Raw genomic sequence first — 20895 nt, 5'->3', positions numbered from 1 at the left:
GCATGTAGTCCACTGACTGTCTGCAAGAACCTCCTACAACCCCACATCAAAACACATTCTACTGCATGTAGTCCACTGACTGTCTGCAAGAACCTCCTACATCCCCACATCAAAACACATTCTACTGCATGTAGTCCACTGACTGTCTGCAAGAACCTCCTACAACCACACATCAAAACACATTCTACTGCATGTAGTCCACTGACTGTCTGCAAGAACCTCCTACATCCCCACATCAAAACACATTCTACTGCATGTAGTCCACTGACTGTCTGCAAGAACCTCCTACATCCCCACATCAAAACACATTCTACTGCATGTAGTCCACTGACTGTCTGCAAGAACCTCCTACAACCACACATCAAAACACATTCTACTGCATGTAGTCCACTGACTGTCTGCAAGAACCTCCTACATCCCCACATCAAAACACATTCTACTGCATGTAGTCCACTGACTGTCTGCAAGAACCTCCTACAACCCCACATCAAAACACATTCTACTGCATGTAGTCCACTGACTGTCTGCAAGAACCTCCTACAACCACACATCAAAACACATTCTACTGCATGTAGTCCACTGACTGTCTGCAAGAACCTCCTACAACCACACATCAAAACACATTCTACTGCATGTAGTCCACTGACTGTCTGCAAGAACCTCCTACATCCCCACATCAAAACACATTCTACTGCATGTAGTCCACTGACTGTATGCAAGAACCTCCTACATCCCCACATCAAAACACATTCTACTGCATGTAGTCCACTGACTGTCTGCAAGAACCTCCTACATCCCCACATCAAAACACATTCTACTGCATGTAGTCCACTGACTGTCTGCAAGAACCTCCTACATCCCCACATCAAAACACATTCTACTGCATGTAGTCCACTGACTGTCTGCAAGAACCTCCTACAACCCCACATCAAAACACATTCTACTGCATGTAGTCCACTGACTGTCCGCAAGAACCTCCTACATCCCCACATCAAAACACATTCTACTGCATGTAGTCCACTGACTGTCTGCAATAACCTCCTACAACCCCACATCAAAACACATTCTACTGCATGTAGTCCACTGACTGTCTGCAAGAACCTCCTACATCCCCACATCAAAACACATTCTACTGCATGTAGTACACTGACTGTATGCAAGAACCTCCTACAACCACACATCAAAACACATTCTACTGCATGTAGTCCACTGACTGTCTGCAAGAACCTCCTACATCCCCACATCAAAACACATTCTACTGCATGTAGTCCACTGACTGTCTGCAAGAACCTCCTACATCCCCACATCAAAACACATTCTACTGCATGTAGTCCACTGACTGTCTGCAAGAACTTCCTACATCTCCACATCAAAACACATTCTACTGCATGTAGTCCACTGACTGTCTGCAAGAACCTCCTACATCCCCACATCAAAACACATTCTACTGCATGTAGTCCACTGACTGTCTGCAAGAACCTCCTACAACCCCACATCAAAACACATTCTACTGCATGTAGTCCACTGACTGTCTGCAAGAACCTCCTACATCCCCACATCAAAACACATTCTACTGCATGTAGTCCACTGACTGTCTGCAAGAACCTCCTACATCCCCACATCAAAACACATTCTACTGCATGTAGTCCACTGACTGTCTGCAAGAACCTCCTACATCCCCACATCAAAACACATTCTACTGCATGTAGTCCACTGACTGTCTGCAAGAACCTCCTACAACCACACATCAAAACACATTCTACTGCATGTAGTCCACTGACTGTCTGCAAGAACCTCCTACATCCCCACATCAAAACACATTCTACTGCATGTAGTCCACTGACTGTCTGCAAGAACCTCCTACATCCCCACATCAAAACACATTCTACTGCATGTAGTCCACTGACTGTCTGCAAGAACCTCCTACATCCCCACATCAAAACACATTCTACTGCATGTAGTCCACTGACTGTCTGCAAGAACCTACTACATCCCCACATCAAAACACATTCTACTGCATGTAGTCCACTGACTGTCTGCAAGAACCTCCTACATCCCCACATCAAAACACATTCTACTGCATGTAGTCCACTGACTGTCTGCAAGAACCTCCTACATCCCCACATCAAAACACATTCTACTGCATGTAGTCCACTGACTGTCTGCAAGAACCTCCTACATCCCCACATCAAAACACATTCTACTGCATGTAGTCCACTGACTGTCTGCAAGAACCTCCTACATCCCCACATCAAAACACATTCTACTGCATGTAGTCCACTGACTGTCTGCAAGAACCTCCTACATCCCCACATCAAAACACATTCTACTGCATGTAGTCCACTGACTGTCTGCAAGAACTTCCTACATCCCCACATCAAAACACATTCTACTGCATGTAGTCCACTGACTGTCTGCAAGAACCTCCTACAACCCCACATCAAAACACATTCTACTGCATGTAGTCCACTGACTGTCTGCAAGAACCTCCTACAACCCCACATCAAAACACATTCTACTGCATGTAGTCCACTGACTGTCTGCAAGAACCTCCTACATCCCCACATCAAAACACATTCTACTGCATGTAGTCCACTGACTGTCTGCAAGAACCTCCTACATCCCCACATCAAAACACATTCTACTGCATGTAGTCCACTGACTGTCTGCAAGAACCTCCTACAACCCCACATCAAAACACATTCTACTGCATGTAGTCCACTGACTGTCTGCAAGAACCTCCTACATCCCCACATCAAAACACATTCTACTGCATGTAGTCCACTGACTGTCTGCAAGAACCTCCTACAACCCCACATCAAAACACATTCTACTGCATGTAGTACACTGACTGTCTGCAATAACCTCCTACAACCCCACATCAAAACACATTCTACTGCATGTAGTCCACTGACTGTCTGCAAGAACCTCCTACAACCCCACATCAAAACACATTCTACTGCATGTAGTCCACTGACTGTCTGCAAGAACCTCCTACAACCCCACATCAAAACACATTCTACTGCATGTAGTCCACTGACTGTCTGCAAGAACCTCCTACAACCCCACATCAAAACACATTCTACTGCATGTAGTACACTGACTGTCTGCAAGAACCTCCTACAACCCCACATCAAAACACATTCTACTGCATGTAGTACACTGACTGTCTGCAAGAACCTCCTACAACCCCACATCAAAACACATTCTACTGCATGTAGTCCACTGACTGTCTGCAAGAACCTCCTACAACCCCACATCAAAACACATTCTACTGCATGTAGTCCACTGACTGTCTGCAAGAACCTCCTACAACCCCACATCAAAACACATTCTACTGCATGTAGTACACTGACTGTCTGCAAGAACCTCCTACATCCCCACATCAAAACACATTCTACTGCATGTAGTCCACTGACTGTATGCAAGAACCTCCTACATCCCCACATCAAAACACATTCTACTGCATGTAGTCCACTGACTGTATGCAAGAACCTCCTACATCCCCACATCAAAACACATTCTACTGCATGTAGTCCACTGACTGTATGCAAGAACCTCCTACATCTCCACATCAAAACACATTCTACTGCATGTAGTCCACTGACTGTATGCAAGAACCTCCTACAACCCCACATCAAAACACATTCTACTGCATGTAGTCCACTGACTGTCTGCAAGAACCTCCTACATCCCCACATCAAAACACATTCTACTGCATGTAGTCCACTGACTGTCTGCAAGAACCTCCTACATCCCCACATCAAAACACATTCTACTGCATGTAGTAAGTCCACTGACTGTATGCAAGAACCTCCTACATCCCCACATCAAAACACATTCTACTGCATGTAGTCCACTGACTGTATGCAAGAACCTCCTACATCCCCACATCAAAACACATTCTACTGCATGTAGTCCACTGACTGTATGCAATAACCTCCTACATCCCCACATCAAAACACATTCTACTGCATGTAGTCCACTGACTGTCTGCAAGAACCTCCTACATCCCCACATCAAAACACATTCTACTGCATGTAGTCCACTGACTGTATGCAAGAACCTCCTACATCCCCACATCAAAACACATTCTACTGCATGTAGTCCACTGACTGTCTGCAAGAACCTCCTACATCCCCACATCAAAACACATTCTACTGCATGTAGTCCACTGACTGTCTGCAAGAACCTCCTACATCCCCACATCAAAAGATCACAACTATCCCTTTAAGCTTAGGTGTGCATGTTAGGACCCCCTTGAAAACGAGAGGATTCATCTCAAGGGGTTTTGTTCCTATATGAATCAACTTGAATAGAGATGTAGTGGTTTGACCTCACTTATCAGTTAGAGGTCAGGGTCCAGTTGCACAAAGCACCTTAGGTTAAGAGTTACCTTAGAGTCAGAGTTAAAGGTGTCCATAAAATAGAATCGGCTGCACAAAACACCCTTAAATCTTCTGCTTATGTTTTCCTTAAAATGTTTCACCTTATGGAGAAGATTTAAGGGTGTTGTGTCGATTCTATTTTATGGACACCTTAACTCTGACTCTAAGGGAAATCTTAACCTAAGGTACTTTGTGCAACTGGGCCCACATTTTTTTGTCATTGTTCAATCATAATATTCACAATGTGTAAACAGCAGGGCTGGGCAGTATACAGATATTATATCAATATTGTGATAGAGACTAGATATTTAGATTTTGGATATGACGTACAGTATTATACAGTACAGTACTGACGTACAGTATTATACAGTACAGTACAGACGTACAGTAAGTGTTGTCTTTTCCTGGTTTTAAAGGCTGCATTACAGTAAAGTGATGTCATCTTCTGAACTGACCAGACTATTCTAGCTGTTCTATTATTTGCCTTTTACCCACTTAGTCATTATATCCACATGACTGATCATTAGTTGTGTGATCTCTCATTGTGTCAATATTTTGTGGAGAGCAGCAATAGTGAGTGAAGGAAACGCTGTCTCAGCATGTTATTTTCAGCACATCACACTTCTCACATGTGGCTTTGACTTACAACTGAACATTTAGCCACTTCATAGAAAATACAGAGAGATACAGATATACAGAGATATACAGTACAGTTATGTACTGTATATCTGTTATGTATATACAGTATAGTTATGTATATACAGTTACATTGATGTCTTTTTGTTTCATATCGTCCAGTCCTATGTGTAAGGTCAGGTAGACAACTTTGTGTTCTTCTGTGCCTTGAGATAACTCTTGTTGTGATTTGGCGCTATATAAATATAACATTGATTGATTGATTGATTCTGTTTCTTCATTTTATTTCTTTATCAGAAGCAAATGAATGAGTCCTGATAGTAGCTGGTTGTGTGTTTGTCAGGGCCAGATCCTGCGGGGAGAGAGGTACACTCTGCTCAGGAACAACGCCACCAAGTGGGACGTGAAGGATCCAGCGGGGCGTCAGATCACTGCCCCCGCCATCTGCTTCATGGTCCCCCCCACCGACCCCGAGGCACTGGCCGTCTCTGACAAGTCAGTGTTATTATTCATTGATTGATTGATTGATTGATTGATTATACCTTTATTTAAAGAACATGGTGCAGGTTTGGAGACCACATTGCATTAATATGTGGGAGGGGGTATATAACAATGGGATGGGGGGGGGGGGAGGGGTTAAATCACACATAGCTGCATTTAGACTTGTTTTTGTAAACTGCAGGGGGCACTGTTCCATTTCATGGAACTCCCTCTTGGGACGTCTGTCCCCAGCAGAACGTTCTCCTCTTGTGATGTCACTCCTCTTGTGATGTCACTCCTCTTGTGATGTCACATACCCATTTAGAATGACACCTTTTCTTCCATATTTCTACCCTGGGGGCCTATGATTTTTATGCCTCCGCCGCCCATAGCCAGGCCAGAGGCATTATAGTTTCTGGTTGTCCGTATGTACGTACGTCCGTCCGTACATACGTCCGATGTTCGTTAACGTGATATCTGAGGAACGCCTTGACGGAATTTCATAGAAATTTCCCTCAAACGTCCACTTGGACTCAAGGATGAACTGATTACATTTTGGTGGTCAAAGGTCAAAGGTCAAGGTCACTGTGACCTCACGAACGCCATTTCCAAGCTCGTTAATGCAATATCTGAGGAATGCCTTGACGGAATTTCTTCCAATTTGGGTCGAACGTCGACTTCGACTCAAGGATGAACTGATTACATCTTGGTGGTCAAAGGTCAAAGTTCAAGGTCACTGTAACCTCACAAACGCCATTTTCAAGCTCATTAACGAGATATCTCAGTAACGCCTTGACGCCTGTTGTGTTGTGTGCTTGCAGCCTGGCCAACCAGCAGAAAGCCGTCAAGCAGAAGATGGCGAGCAGCAAAGCAACTCTGCTCAAACGCTTTGAGGAGCTGAAGCAAGACAGCGGCAGTGGCACAGGTACATTGATCCTATACTTTTTACACAAAGTTCTCATTGCAAGCAATGTGCGGATAGTGCGAGAGGCTCTGAGTGAAGAAGTAGCGATCTCATGCAGTTGTTTCACTTTAAAAAATAAGCTATGTATTTATTCATCTTATGTTCAGACGTGGGGGTGGGCCAAATTCTTCCGGGTCGTGTTAACACTTCCGGCGGTCACGGCGCGAAATACAAAAGAACGTCAGAAGAAGAAAGTTGTTTTTGTAGCGGACAGTGCAGGGGGTAAAACAAAGAACGTAGCCTACTACTTTGAGCTCGGTACACAGCAAGCATGCAAGTATCCACTGTTAGCCAGGTCAGATAACGTTATCGTCGACAATGACGAGCACTTTCTTGTAAAACATACCTGGACTCCAACAAAGAAAGCTTCAGATAGTTTTCTCTCCTCCGAGCGCAGCTCGAGCCACTTACGTCTATAAGACCCGCAGACGTTAATGTAATTCCCTGGAATGCGAGAATTAACGAGCCAGTTACATGGCATTGCATTCTTAGACATTGCTGTTTGCTTTTATTTGGTATGTTACATACAATTGGCTAAATTATTACCGTAGTTAATTCAGAGTTAGATTATATTGGAGCAGTCTGCCTTTTTCTTTTTCTTTTTTTTGCCGGAAGTCGTGACACGACCACACAACCGGGTCAAATGGGCGTGGCTACATAAGGTGAATAGAAACCATGTATTTGTATGTTATAGGCCCAAACGGAATCTGCAGATTGTTTTTGACAGTTTTCAGCAGGGATCCAGAATGAAAATCTGCGGAATCTTTTTTGTGCTTGTAATGTGATAGACTATATTCACAGATAGTTTTTGAGCAACAATAAGCACACACAATGCATTAAAACAACCTAAAATTACCTCAAGCAGGCTGGGAACAAAGATGTTGTCGATTTTAGTCGAACCTTTGAATTTGAGATTTTATTTCGTCACTAACAGTTCAAAACAAAGTGCGAACACTTGTTGCAAAAGTCAACCAGCATAAAATGTAGGACACATTTAGGACACATGTAGGACACATGTAGGACACATGGCCACTAAAGCTAAAGCTTCAATGTGGAACAGAGAGAGCAAACATTCATTTGCAAAACCTTTAACCATTAACCCATTGATACCTGATGCAGCATTTGCGTGTATATCCCTCATTAGTGTGTGTATCCCTTTAAGACCGTGAACCTTGCTCACGCGGTTCACGGTCTTAAAGGGATACACACGCAAATGCTGCATCAGGTATCAATGGGTTAATTATCTCCCCCAAAAAATGACCACTTTAACACAGAAACAAATACATAAATAAAAGGTGAAAACATGACACTCAAACATACAACTTTCTCAGATGATCTAAAATAATGCATCTGCTTACCTCATGAGTTAGAATAGTAAAAGAGAAAACCACGACCATACTTCTTAAGAAGTAAAATATAAAAGAATAAAATCCTTAGAAATAATAAAATCAAATACAAGAGCATAACAGGAGTGTGAAGCTACAATACCTCCTGACGTAGATAACCTCCACCTATCATCCTATGGGATGCTACAGTGAGGTAGGGCTGGTTGTTTCTTATGTAGTGCAATAGAATTGGGAAGGAAGGAGAGCTTATAGCGGTTACTCCTGCATCGACTAGCTCTAACGTCTGCCAGAAGGTAACAAATCATATTCAGAAAATAAAATATGTAATGGATCCTTCAGATCTCTCTGTGCCAGACTGATTATTACCTTTGTTTATAAGGTGGTCTAAAGTGACACATGTTCAGCACAGCATTATAGAATGTTGTCATGATAATATGGGTGCTCACTCCAAACAGTCTGAGCCTTCTAAGAAAGTGAAGTCTTTGAGCCAGTTTGGCATGCAGATAGTCAATCTGGACGTTCCATTTTAGCATGCTGTCCATTTGTATCCCCAGATATTTGTATGAACCGACCTGCTCAGTTTCCCTGTCCGGGACCACAGGGGTCATGACCTCTCACAGCCTTGGGATCAAAGGTCATTTCTTTAGTTTGACTAGTCTTTAGAATGAGCTGATTCCTCTCACAGCAGATCTCTCTGTGATACACCAAGGGGCCGTCATCACCGCATAGCAGAAATAGAATAATCTTTTAATAATCATTGTGTCATCAGAAAGCTTTATGACATAATTGTTACGCTGTCTATTCCTACAGTCATTTGTATATGCTGTAAAGAGAAACGGTGAGGGGTTTTAAATGTTTATATCGTGTTACCTCCTGCATTTCCAAGTTGAAAGGGAGATTCTACGCACATCACGTATACGAGGGATCACCCGAGCAGCATTTTGCTAAAGTTTAACAAACCGCGTCACTGGGTGGCAACGGCAATGGAATCCTATGGAGCCCAAGTGGCGCGAGGCTTGTGTGTCTGACTCTAGCCGGCTTGACTCTGTTTACATTTTAAAAACTGCGACAGTTCACACAACTTTAACACGGCATGCATATATTATACATCAAACTCTTGAGCTAATTCTGCTCTCACTCAGAATGTCAAAATATAAGCGATGTGATGTATAGTTTTTGAGATATTAACGTTTGTTTGGCACAACTCATACTAGTTAACTGCCGCGGGGTTCCGCATTTCTGGGTGTCAAGTGACGTCACACTGATTCGTCCTATAGGTGCAAGGCTATAGCAGGAAAGGCTGTATCAGTGAAAGGAGGTGGAGCCTGCACACTTCCTCCAAGCTGTACTTTCATGAGGACAACAAATAAACAACAACAAATACACGTTTCGATCCGACATTGGATCTTCATCAGGTCAGAGATGTTTGGACGATGAAACATTTCTGACCTGACGAAGATCCAATGGAGGATCAAAATGTCCATTTATTGTTTGAGCTTTGTATCGCACATGAACTGCAGATATTGACAGAGTGGCATCATACTATTGCACATTATTGTGTGGGGAGATTAGGAGGTCAGTGCAGTGGCAAACTGTGTGTGTGTGTGTGTGTGTGTGTGTGTGTGTGTGTGTGTGTGTGTGTGTGTGTGTGTGTGTGTGTGTGTGCGTGCGTGCGTGCGTGCGTGCGTGCGTGTGACCTCAGACAAACAGGAACAGCAGTGCCGCCAGCTGATGGCTGGTCTAGATAAGGTAGTCGGGGACCTGGACAAGCAGGAGAAGGCCATTTATACTCGAGTGCGCCCCCCGCTGGAGCAGACCAGGCCACTTCAGGACAGTGCCGATCGCCTCCAGGATATGAAGGTAGTAATGTCTTTTTCAGTTCATTCTTTGTCGAATTGCATCTAAACACCAGGGTTCCCACGTTCATGGAGAACCTGGAAAAGTAATGCCATTTTCAGGCCTGGAAAAGTGATGGGATTAGTGAAATCCTTGAAGGTTTTGGAAAAGTCATGACATTTTGTGTAATGAAATTGTTAGAGTAATCCCCCATGGTTAACCTCCCATGTAATTTAACATAACGACAAATGTATCTTCTGTAGCTGTTTACATAACGTGTCGATGCGTACCAATGTTGTTTTTTACTGCATGGGTCAAATAGGACACACACCTCTATATTGCATTTGAGGGATTCTTGTATTTTATGTTAATATTTTTATGGAAAATCCACGTTTTGTTTCAATAGCTTCCATGTAATAGTAATGCAGTGACTGTAAAGCACTCAAATCTAATATAAAGAGGGGTGTCCTCTTTGTCCAGTGTAGTAATAATGTCTGGTATTGATTCAGAGTCACCGCCTCACATTACATGGAAATTCTATTATGGATCCTGGAAAAGCTTTGAAATTGTATCCATGAAAATGTGCGGGACCCCTGAAACACTCTCTCACAGACACATAGCTTCATGCAGTATTGCAGTATTTCTATTAAGCAACAAGTTTCCCATCAGGACATCGCTGCTACTGTCAGTAAACTGGAACCAGAAAAGTCGTCCAAGGTGCAGGAGGCTCAGAGCTTCCTGACCTCCAACCCCAAATGTGCCAGCGCTCCTCAGCTGCACGCCAAGGTGGACGAGGCCAACAACAAATATGACAAGATCCAGCAGCTTCTCAACTACTCCGAGGACAAGTATGTCACCTGATGTATACTGTATGTTCTACTGCAGTACCTGATGTATACTGTATGTTCTACTGCAGTACCTGATGTATACTGTATGTTCTACTGCAGTGGGTCTCAAACTGTTTTGGCTTCAGTCGCCCCTTTCTCTGATTTCTGAAACCAAGTACCCCCTTGACCCGACTACAACATTTTGCTTAGAAAACCCTTTTACCCTTTCTCTCCTGTACCTCAGTTTGGGGACCACTGTTCTACTGTATAGTAGTGGTGGTGATTGTTGTATTGGCTGCATTTTTTTCTTTGCTCAAAGATAATTGAACTAAACAACTTTGTCTTTGTTTTAGACTAAAGAATTCCAACCGCCTGGAGAACTCACTTCAAAACGGGAAAACTTTATTGTCCACCTATGAGAACAAGCTGGCCAGGGAGGAGGTTGCCCCATCTGACATCTCCTCACTGGAGAAAACACAGCGCGAGCTTGGAGTAAGATGTCTCTTCTTTGACCTAATGACACACAGCATCACAGACAGTCACACTTAAATAGGCATAATGTAACACTACCTGTAGATAGACTGGCTGAAACCAACACATAGGCCCCTATTCTCCCACAGGCCTTCGGCGCTAAAACGGGCCTTCGGCGCTAAAAAACGTGCCTTGCGCCTGCCTCGGGAAGATATCAATATGGCTTTACGCTGCCAAATGCGCTTTAGGCCGAATGGGCGTGGCGCACTCCCTGAATGGGCGAGAATGGGCGTTTCGGCGTTAAATATCGGCGTAATGATATCTTCCCACCTGGCGTAAATTTTGCGCTTTGCGCTTTTGAAAACCAGGCCTATTCAGTGCGCCGGTTGCGCGGAGCACTCCTCTGGCTCTCCTCTGTCACCCTTCTCTGTGTCACTCCCTCTCTCTTGCTCATATCAGTCTGACAGGCACAATACGACTCTCTCTCTCTGACTCCCTCGCTCAGACAGACACAACACGTCCCATAGAAAAAAGAAGTTGTAAGTTCACTGCAATGTGAATGTCCCAGTATGCATTGTGCTTCTCCATTTCGCTACTAAATAGCAACCAAATGAGCCAAAAACCTATATTAAGGGAGGATCTAAATAATGTGTAATGGTAACACAACCTGCAATTGTAGAACATTTCAATATTGGACCAAATAAAACATCGAAATGAAAACACCGCCCTATGTGAAACATATATGTCCTCCTGGGCCTATATATATCTCTTGTCGATTTAACGTGATTTAGATAAGTGACAGCGGAACGCGCTTCTACTGTCATCTGCTATACTGTGATGTCCGCTCCAATAACTTGGCCCTACTTCACATTTAGTTTTACAATAAAAACACATTTATGCAATGACTTTACATAATGTAGGGTATATTTATGTGCATCATCCTTCCTGCAGCAGGCGAGAGAAAATGATATCTTTCTGGACAAACTTTCACCAATCTAATAGGCTATATTTTTCTAGCTGATGCATTTAGAACATTCTTTTCACTTTGATCTTGCTATAGTGTAGGGTATTTACATGTTTGCAGTATTTAAACTGCAGTTAGATTGGTTTGAGAAGCATAATAATATGGAATAATAGCCTATAAATGGAGACAGACAGACTGGATGAAGGGAGGGGGGGGGGCCAGAGCGCTTGGCTTTTGTCTGGTTTTGCTGGACCACTGGAATTGGAGCTTAAAAGGCAAGCGTGCGATTCGTTTATTGCACTTATCCAATGAGCATGACGGTGCATAATTTTACGCTTAAAAGGCGTGGTTGTAATGCTTTAGGCTGCGTGGAGCGCCAACACCAAGATATCAAGTGCGCTGGTCCACGCCCACTGCGCCAGGCGCTCGGCCTAGAAACTACGCCGATGCAAAGATAGGGGCCATAAGGTCTGAAAGAGTTGTTTTATTTTTGGAAAAATTTCCTCCTGGGGAGCATGCCCCCAGACTCCAGGAAATTTGTTCACAAGTAATCCAAAAGTAACGGAAAGTAATCAGTTATGTTACTTTAATATTGTGATACTTAGATTACATTACCGATTGAAAAACAAACAAACATGTAATTAGTAATTGTATCGGATTACATTTTTAAAGTAACCGTCCCAACCCTGATAGTACTATATATACAGTACTCAGTTCATCTTACTTCCTTTACTGGCAGGATATTGCATCAGACCTGAGGTCCAAGAGGACAGTGGTGGCTGAAACCGAGCAGAACCTGCGGGCGGCCAAGAGCAGCTGTGACAACATGGCCACCAAGCTGCAGGAGCACTGCCCCGACATCGAGAGACAGGAAGCTGACGTCAAGAAACTCAACAAGCGCTTTGACAACCTCACCAGGCAGACTGACACCAGGTGAGCGCGTCGTGTCATGAATAGGACGTTTACTTTGGAAGATCCAGCGGGACTGAACAAGTGGTTAAAAAACGTGTTGGCACATACACACTATCGTTTAGTTCCGTTCAGCTATGTTTATATTCCATTAGCATAAGCATGTCTCAGGACTTGACATAGCATCTTGACATGAGCTATGTGATCAACATAGCCAGGTTACATGTCATGCTGTACATTATGTGATCAACATAGCCAGGTTACATGTCATGCTGTACATTATGTGATCAACATAGCCAGGTTACATGTCATGCTGTACATTATGTGATCAACATAGCCAGGTTACATGTCATGCTGTACATTTGACTAGGTTACATTATGATACTACACAAACACGGTGTGAGAGGAAACCCGGAGCACCCAGGGGAAACCCAGGCAAACACCGGGAGAGCATGTAAACTCCACACAGAACGGACCGGGGTAGAGATTCGAACCCACGGCCTTCTTGCTGTGAGGCAACCGTGCCAACTACCGTGCCGCCGTGTGTTTTGAATCTTTCCAAATAAACATACATCAAAATGTAGTTTCTCCTCTCTAATGAAATAATGATGACTTCACATTATGATCTATGTAGTGATGTTCTCTGTCGCCGTGTGTTGCAGGTCTCAAAGCTTGCAGAGGGCCAAGATGGCGTACAACAATTACCGCAATGATTATGACAACCTGAACACCTGGCTGTCTCGTGTTCCCAACTACGAGCCCCGCGAGACTGATGACGTGAGACAAGTGGAGACCAAGCTGAAGAATCAGAGGGTGAGAGGAATGAGTGACAATGGATACGTTTACATGTATGGAGGTTTCCGGTCTTGAACCAGGAACTCAAGTAACCATTTATGGAATTTATGGAATTCCATCCATATCTTTATGTAGAAGCTCGTTATAGCAATTTGAGAGCGTGATTTATCGATTTCACGTTCAGATTTTAGATTTTTGCAGGAAATCCGTCCAAGCAGAAAGGTTTTGAGTGTGAGCATACAGTTTGAGAAAAAGCAGAGCAAATGTAAGCACGCACAGGGGCTATTTGAGTCCAAGGGTCCAAAATCTGAACGTGAAATCGATAAATCATGCTCTCAAATTGCTACAATGAGCTCCTGCATAAAGATAGGGATTGAATTCCATACAGATTATGGTTTGACGTGTGTAAACATCATAACTGTGTTAGAATAACCTGGCAAGATTATACTCCAATCATGAAAACAAATAAATAGGTAAAGATATCTGGCTTACTCCCATATTACTGGGGCATTGACACATTTGACTCCTTTCTCTTTTGATTTCCAGCATGTGCACTAAGCCAGACTCACACAGGTTATAGGTACATTGTGATGTTAGCAGACTCACACAGGTTATAGGTACATTGTGATGTTAGCAGACTCACACAGGTTATAGGTACATTGTGATGTTAGCAGACTCACACAGGTTATAGGTACATTGTGATGTTAGCAGACTCACACAGGTTATACTGTAGGTACATTGTGATGTTAGCAAAAACAGTGGCGAGCAGTAGCCTACTTACTATTCATATTACTTTTTGGATCATTATTCCTTTGCTATTAAACTGAACCTGCTGCTTGGTGCTCAGTCAAAGAGGGTAACAGTAGGTGCCAGGTGGCTGCAGCTCTTCATACTTTTTCGCTGGCAGTCTTTCTGGGCCACTTTAGGTGGACAGGAATATTCTGGTAACTGGTTTATTCATGGCAACAGGTAGACTCAGTCACAGGATATCAAAGGTGGATGTAAACACCTTAACCTAAAGAAGAATGTATAGCCACTAGCCAGATGACTCAGTGGATGTCAATGTGGCCATTGTAGTGGAATGTTTTGAGAAAGATTGTGTTGTCAGAAGTGATAATAGAAATAGGCATACCTCTTACAACATCATTCTGCGCTATTATCCACAGAACCTGCTCTCTGATATTGCAAGGAAGGAGTCTGACTTGAACAATGTCTCCAAAAATGCCCAACTTTACCAGCAAGCTGTCAAAGTAAGATATTGAACATTTCTATATTTCTGCATTTATCCATTCTGAGACTAGCTTTAATTTGCAGAAATACAGAATGGATGTCTTTGATCTACTGGTTTACTGTTTGTGTGTTTGTAGGACTATGAGTCTAATGGTTGACTGTTTGTGTTTCTGTAGGACTATGAGTCTAATGGTTGACTGTTTGTGTTTTTGTAGGACTATGAGTCTAGTGGTTTACTGTTTGTGTTTCTGTAGGACTATGAGAACGAAACTGAGAAGTTCAAATCTATCCTGGACCTTGAGGATGGGCTTGTCCCTCAGACGTACAAGAGGAGCAGACTGGAGTCACCTGCACAGAGGGTCAAGGCAGAGGTCAGGCACAGTAACCAAGCTTACATGAAATGGGAAAAGATTAAATCTATTATCCCTTCATCCTTAATTTGCTAAATTTGTCTTATCATAATCAATTAGATTTAGGTATGGAAGCAATAACCCAAATGATTCATGTGCTCCCCTCAACATGTTGACAGGAATCTGCTATTGAGGCTAAGTTTACCGAGGTGAATGCTGTGAACAAGCAAAGGCTGCAGAATCTGGAGTTTGCCCAAAGCCTTCTCAACCAGGTGACATATTTTCAGATTTTGTAAAAGAAAAATGTAATTTTGTTTTCGGAGTCTAGAGAAAATTAATTATTGTCTTCTGATATTAATTATGTCATTTCTCTCTCTAAAGCAACCCGAGATCCCCCTGATCCAGACTACAAATGTCCAATCAGTTAATGCGGCACCCCCAGGAGAAGAGCCTTGGAGAATCAAGAAGCAACTGGACGATGAGGCAGAGAGGAGGGAGCAGCTGGAGAAAGAAATTGAGAAAATCCAGACTGACATCTATGTCCTAGAAGGCCAAAAGCCTCAGGATACCATCGTCAAAAAGGAGCTGATCAAAAAGGTTCCTGACCCCCAGCTGGATGAGGAAGTCCATAAAGTCCAGCAGAAGCTCTCAGAGGAGCGCCGCACTACCCGAGTCCTGGAGAATGACCTTGATGTATTGAAGCTGAAGCTCCGTGGCCTTGAGACAGAGGTCAAGGAGGGGGCACAGCAGTACACTGTGAAGGAGGTCCTACGTATAGAAAGAGACCGTGGCCAGGAGGAGGAGGTGCGTAAGCTTCGGGAGGATCTTGATGAGTTGAGGAGGCAGAAGTTAAACAAGGACAATGAACTGATTCAGATACAAAGGCAGGTGACTCTCCTGGCTGAGGAGAAGAACAAGGAACAGGAGGTGATCACGGAGGAGGAGGTGATCAAGGTTCAGAATGACCCGCAACTAGAAAGTGAGTACCGGGTGCTCTTTGACAGGAAGCAGAAGGAAATGGATGGCAGGAAGCAGCTGGAGGATGAACTGGACTTCCTTCAAGAGAAGCTCCGAAGGCTGGAGAAAGAGAAAGCCATGGCAGAGGAGAAGATTTCCATCAAGGAGGTGCTGAAAGTGGAGAAGGATGTTGTCTTTGAGCGGGAGGTGGAAAACCTGAGGAGGCAGTATGAGGATGAGAAGACCAAACGGAGGTCATCTCAGCGAGAAAAAACGGACCTCAATAGGAAAATCTCCAGCCTAGAGGAGGAGAAGTCCAAGGTTATCCTTCAGGAGAAGGTGCGTGAGATTGTCCGCCCTGACCCCAAGGCTGAGAATGAGGTGGCCAACCTCCGTCTTGACCTGGTAGAGCAGCAGAGGCGCTGCAAAGATGCAGAGCTCCAGCTTAGATCCCTACATGATGAGCTGACTATGCTGAGAAACAGGGGCCCTCAAGTGGAGATCAAAGAGACCATCAAAGAGGTTATCAAGTACAAGACAGATCCACAGACTGAGAGAGAATTGGAGAAACTCCGCAACGAAATCGTGGATAAAACCCACGAGATTGAGAAATCTGAGATGGAAACCCGCCAGCTTCATGATGAAATTCAAAGGTGGAAGGGCACCAAGCCCCAAGTGCAGACTAAAGAGGTGGTCAATGAGGTGCTGCAGTATAGAGAAGATCCCAAGACTAAGGAAGAGATTGAGATACTCAAGAGAAAACTGGCAGATGAACAGAAGAAACGCCTTGATCTTGAGAGAGAGCGGTCAGAACAAGAGGATAAGATCAGGGTGAGGAAAATTGACCTGTCTCAGATCCGAGAGAAAGTTGTACAGCAGGAGGTGGTCAAGATGGAAGAGGATCCTATCCTGAAGTCAGAATGTGGCACCTTCACCCAAAACATCAACAATGAGCAGAAGCAGAAGGAGAGTCTGAAAACTGAGCTCTACCTGCTGCAGAGACAGAAGGCTGACCTGGACCTTCAACTGGAAGAACTGGACCGTGAGCGGAGGGCAAGGCGTGATGCTGAATTGGAGATCCAGAGGCTTAGGGTCAGACTCAATGAGATGGAGATCCGGGATAAAGAGAACCGCGAGAAGGTGACGGTGAAACAGAAGGTAGTTCTGCAGCAGGATCCCCAACAGGAGAAGGAGCACTCCATCCTCAGACTTCAGGTGGAGGAAGAGAGGCACAAGCGTACTCTGCTTGAGAAAGAGCTCAATGCCCTGCTCCAGCAGCAGCTCACCTTGGAGAAGGTGGATGTGAAGGAAAGAGTTGTACGCACTGAGAAGGTCCAAGTTGAGAAGGACCCAGAGGCTGAGCTAGAGATTGAGAACCTGAGGAGGACTCTGGAAGACGAGAAAAGGAGAAGGCGAGACCTAGACCAGGAGTTGTCCAGCCTTACTTCCAAGCTCTCTGATATGGAGTTCTCGAACACCAAGTCTTCTAAGGAGCTGAACTACATCCGTGATGAAAGTAGCCGTCTGCAGCAAGAAAACCAGAGGCTGCAGAACGAGATCCGCAAGCTTAGGTCCGAGATCCAGATCACCTGCAAAGAGACACAGCTTATCACTGAGTCTGCTCCCAGGGAGAACGGCAAGAACATGGAACTGAGGCTTGATTCACTACAGAAGGAACTCTCAGAGCTCAGGGGCATCACCAGCCAGAAGGATGAGGAGATTGAGAAGCTTCAAAAGGGTCTGTCGGCAATCAGAGTCAAGAGGGAGCAGAGGGAGAGCCACCTCCGCAGGTCTATCGTGGTCATTGACCCAGACACAGGGAAAGAGATGCGGCCAGAGGAGGCCTACAAGCTGGGGCTCATTGACTGGAAGATGTTTGTCAACCTGCAGAGCCAGGAGTGTGACTGGGAGGAGATCACGGTCAAGGACCCCAAGGGAGAATCATCGGTTCTTCATGACAGAAAGTCTGGGAAGAAGTTCTCCATTGATGATGCCCTGCGTCTTGGGCACATCACAAATCGCCAGCTTGAGCAGTACCTCAACAAAGAGATCACCATCCAAGAGTTTGGTGTTATGGTGTCGGGCCAAAAATGAATGCAAATATCATGAGAAAGCTCATCTAATCTATTGTTGGATCCCATGAGATTTAAATAAGTTAATCCCTGTTCATCTAAATGTTTCCTGGCTTTTTACTTCCATTCTGACTTTCATGGTGAATTGGCATTGTGTTGTACCTGTCCTTTCTTCATTCCTCAATGCACATGTCTTTATTTCCCCTGTGCATATATACATATATATATACATACATATATATATATATACATATATATATACATATATATGCATATATATATACATACATATATATATATACATATATACCATTGTGTTCGCTACACTGGGGGTACTGGAATGACACATGGGTTGACGTGACTGTTGTTACAGACAACTAGCTATTATTTGGTGTGGAAAAAGCATTTTTGCAGAGATGATTAGGTACTGGGGTAGAGGTAACATTCGTTTTCTGATATGATATTGCTATATTGAAGTACTGTATGAAACAAATACACGAGTATCCTACATAATGTTTCATTTATTTGTAGGGGGTTTCCCATGATGTGTGCTCTACAAGCCTAAATAAACCTAAAATCAAACTTGGAAAATTGTATGGTGTTCTGAAGTGTGATCTCTCACTAATTTCTTTTCACTACTATATAATAAACTATATAATACATATAAATGTGTAATAAATAAATATATAATAAGGCAGAGTGGCACAATTGCTCCATTGTGCATGCAAGTGTGCAATATTTGTAGTTTAATATATTTGAAAATATGTCGACCATCAATATAAGCTATGAGTATACTTACAAGTCACATTGATGGAAGAAGGAACACAGCTCTGAAGGCTGAGTGATAGCTTACTCATTGTCATAGCATACCTATGCAGTCGGCACCGCCTTCTACATACTGACTGGGTTGATGCACCCCCAATCCCCACACCTTAAAAACAACATAGCATATAACCACACGAAAGCCATCAAGTTTAATCATGCACAAATAATCAGACCACACTTAACAGAAATATTCAAGAGATCACTCTCACATTCAATTGAAGCTGAAACTGCAACAAATTGCAACAAAGTTATGCACAAGCTGTCGGGGGACAGCCGGACAGGGAAGACAAAATGCCACAACTGTAGCCTATACAGTGGTTCTCAAAATGTTTCATGTCAAGCCAGGACCCCTAAACTGAGACAGATTAGAACCTGGAACCCCATTTGATACAATTTGTTCCCAGGGTCCCCCACCTGATAATTAAATTAAATTAAATCCTTTATTTCAGACCCAAAGCACAATAAAACAGCACAGTACAATAAATAAGGCATACAAGCAACACCAAAAATGCATTCCACAAAGATCAGATTCTAAACAAACAAACAAACAAACGTGCGCCAATGGTTCCACAATCTATATCCATCAGATGGTGATGGTTCCATCAGATTTTTGTTGAAGATGTTTTATTACAGAAAGTGTATGAAACCCATTAGTCACACATTCTGTCATTGTGTTTCTTAGTGATGGAATTATAGCCTATAGTGAAAATTAAATATTCCCCTTTTTGAGAAACCACTGGCCTATAAAATAAGTTTGGCTGGACCATGAATGACCCATGACTTTCTGTCAATAAATGGTACTGGAGCCTCTTTTCATGTAGGTAGGTTCCAGGTCCAGTTAAGATGGTCTATAGCTATAGAGACATAGGGCAACATCTTCAGGCTCTTGGGCAATGCCCTGTGTACCCAACAGGTGCTACTGCTGTGTGGTATAACCATAGACTGTAAATATAAGGGTATAACATGTGGCAGGGAAAATTGACCTGTATATATAATGCGTGTGTGTGTGTGTGTGTGTGTGTGTGTGTGTGTGTGTGTGTGTGTGTGTGTGTGCGTGCGTGTGCGTGCGTGTGTGTGTGTGTGTGTGTGTGTGTGTGTATATATACTGTATATATATATATATAAAATGTATTGTTTGTGTGTGTGTGTGTGTGTGTGTGTGTGTGTGTGTGTGTGTGTGTGTGTGTGTGTGTGCGCGTGTGTGTGTGCGCGTGCGTGCGTGCGTGTGCGTGTGTCCGCGCGCGTGCGTACGTGTGTCGTCTTTCCCCTTCATTCAGTGCGACGTTTTACTAAAGTTGTAAGATGGCGACGGTGCATCTGAGAATCGGGGACCTGGTGTGGTGAGATGCGCTGTTTAACATCCTTAATGACTCGTGTTTGTGTCACATGTTGTCGCATCACATAATGCAGCGTTGTGTCAGTTAGTTCAGGGTTTAATGTCGCTATTAAAGCGTCTCTAAACAGGGAAAACATCGCGTGATGGTCAAACCCAAACAAACAGCTAGCCGAGCTGACGTCGTTAGCTTTAGCTGCTAGCTAAGCTACAGTCAATATCTGAGTAGAACCCATGCACAGTTGGATGTTTATGCACACAAACCTGCCTTTTACAGTTACGATAACAGTAACGTTATAACCAAACCGTTGTGTCGACTTGTTTGCGACTGTAGCTAAACGTTACATCGCCTATACGTTGGTTTGTGATGTTGGAGAAATTGTAAGGTTTGCGATTTAGCTTGTACCTGTTTGCTAAATGGATATCTAACCGTAACTAGCTTTCAGGCTGCTAAAGACTAGGAGCCTAACTGGTATCTCCTCTGCAGTCTGCAAACACCATTATTTGTCTTC

General features: G+C 43.6%; 2 protein-coding genes across 4 annotated transcripts in view; both read left to right on the top strand.

Moving 5' to 3' along the window:
• The window catches only part of ppl (periplakin), a 47640-nt gene extending 28821 nt beyond the window's left edge, over positions 1 to 18819 (top strand). Inside the window, exons 12-22 of the mRNA XM_083650259.1 lie at positions 5368 to 5519; positions 6326 to 6429; positions 9517 to 9674; positions 10320 to 10498; positions 10831 to 10969; positions 12652 to 12845; positions 13484 to 13634; positions 14783 to 14866; positions 15101 to 15217; positions 15376 to 15468; positions 15578 to 18819. Coding sequence (XP_083506385.1) covers positions 5368 to 5519; positions 6326 to 6429; positions 9517 to 9674; positions 10320 to 10498; positions 10831 to 10969; positions 12652 to 12845; positions 13484 to 13634; positions 14783 to 14866; positions 15101 to 15217; positions 15376 to 15468; positions 15578 to 18247 — 4041 coding nt within the window. The 3' untranslated portion in view covers positions 18248 to 18819. The remainder of the gene's footprint in view (positions 1 to 5367; positions 5520 to 6325; positions 6430 to 9516; positions 9675 to 10319; positions 10499 to 10830; positions 10970 to 12651; positions 12846 to 13483; positions 13635 to 14782; positions 14867 to 15100; positions 15218 to 15375; positions 15469 to 15577) is intronic.
• A 1511-nt stretch (positions 18820 to 20330) lies between these two features.
• Positions 20331 to 20895, top strand: part of glyr1 (glyoxylate reductase 1 homolog (Arabidopsis)) — a 38002-nt gene continuing 37437 nt past the window's right edge. For 2 of the 3 annotated variants that reach the window (XM_083649876.1, XM_083649875.1), the window contains exon 1: positions 20335 to 20390. In XM_083649876.1, the coding sequence (XP_083506002.1) occupies positions 20353 to 20390 (38 nt within the window). In that variant the 5' untranslated portion in view covers positions 20335 to 20352. Of the gene's footprint in view, positions 20391 to 20895 lie in introns of all 3 variants that reach the window. The other variant, XM_083649877.1, reaches the window with a different exon arrangement.

Source organism: Poromitra crassiceps (genome assembly GCF_964638095.1).
Source record: "Poromitra crassiceps genome assembly, chromosome: 13".
NCBI classification, from domain to species: domain Eukaryota; kingdom Metazoa; phylum Chordata; class Actinopteri; order Beryciformes; family Melamphaidae; genus Poromitra; species Poromitra crassiceps.
This window is presented reverse-complemented; position numbering and strand designations above follow the sequence as displayed.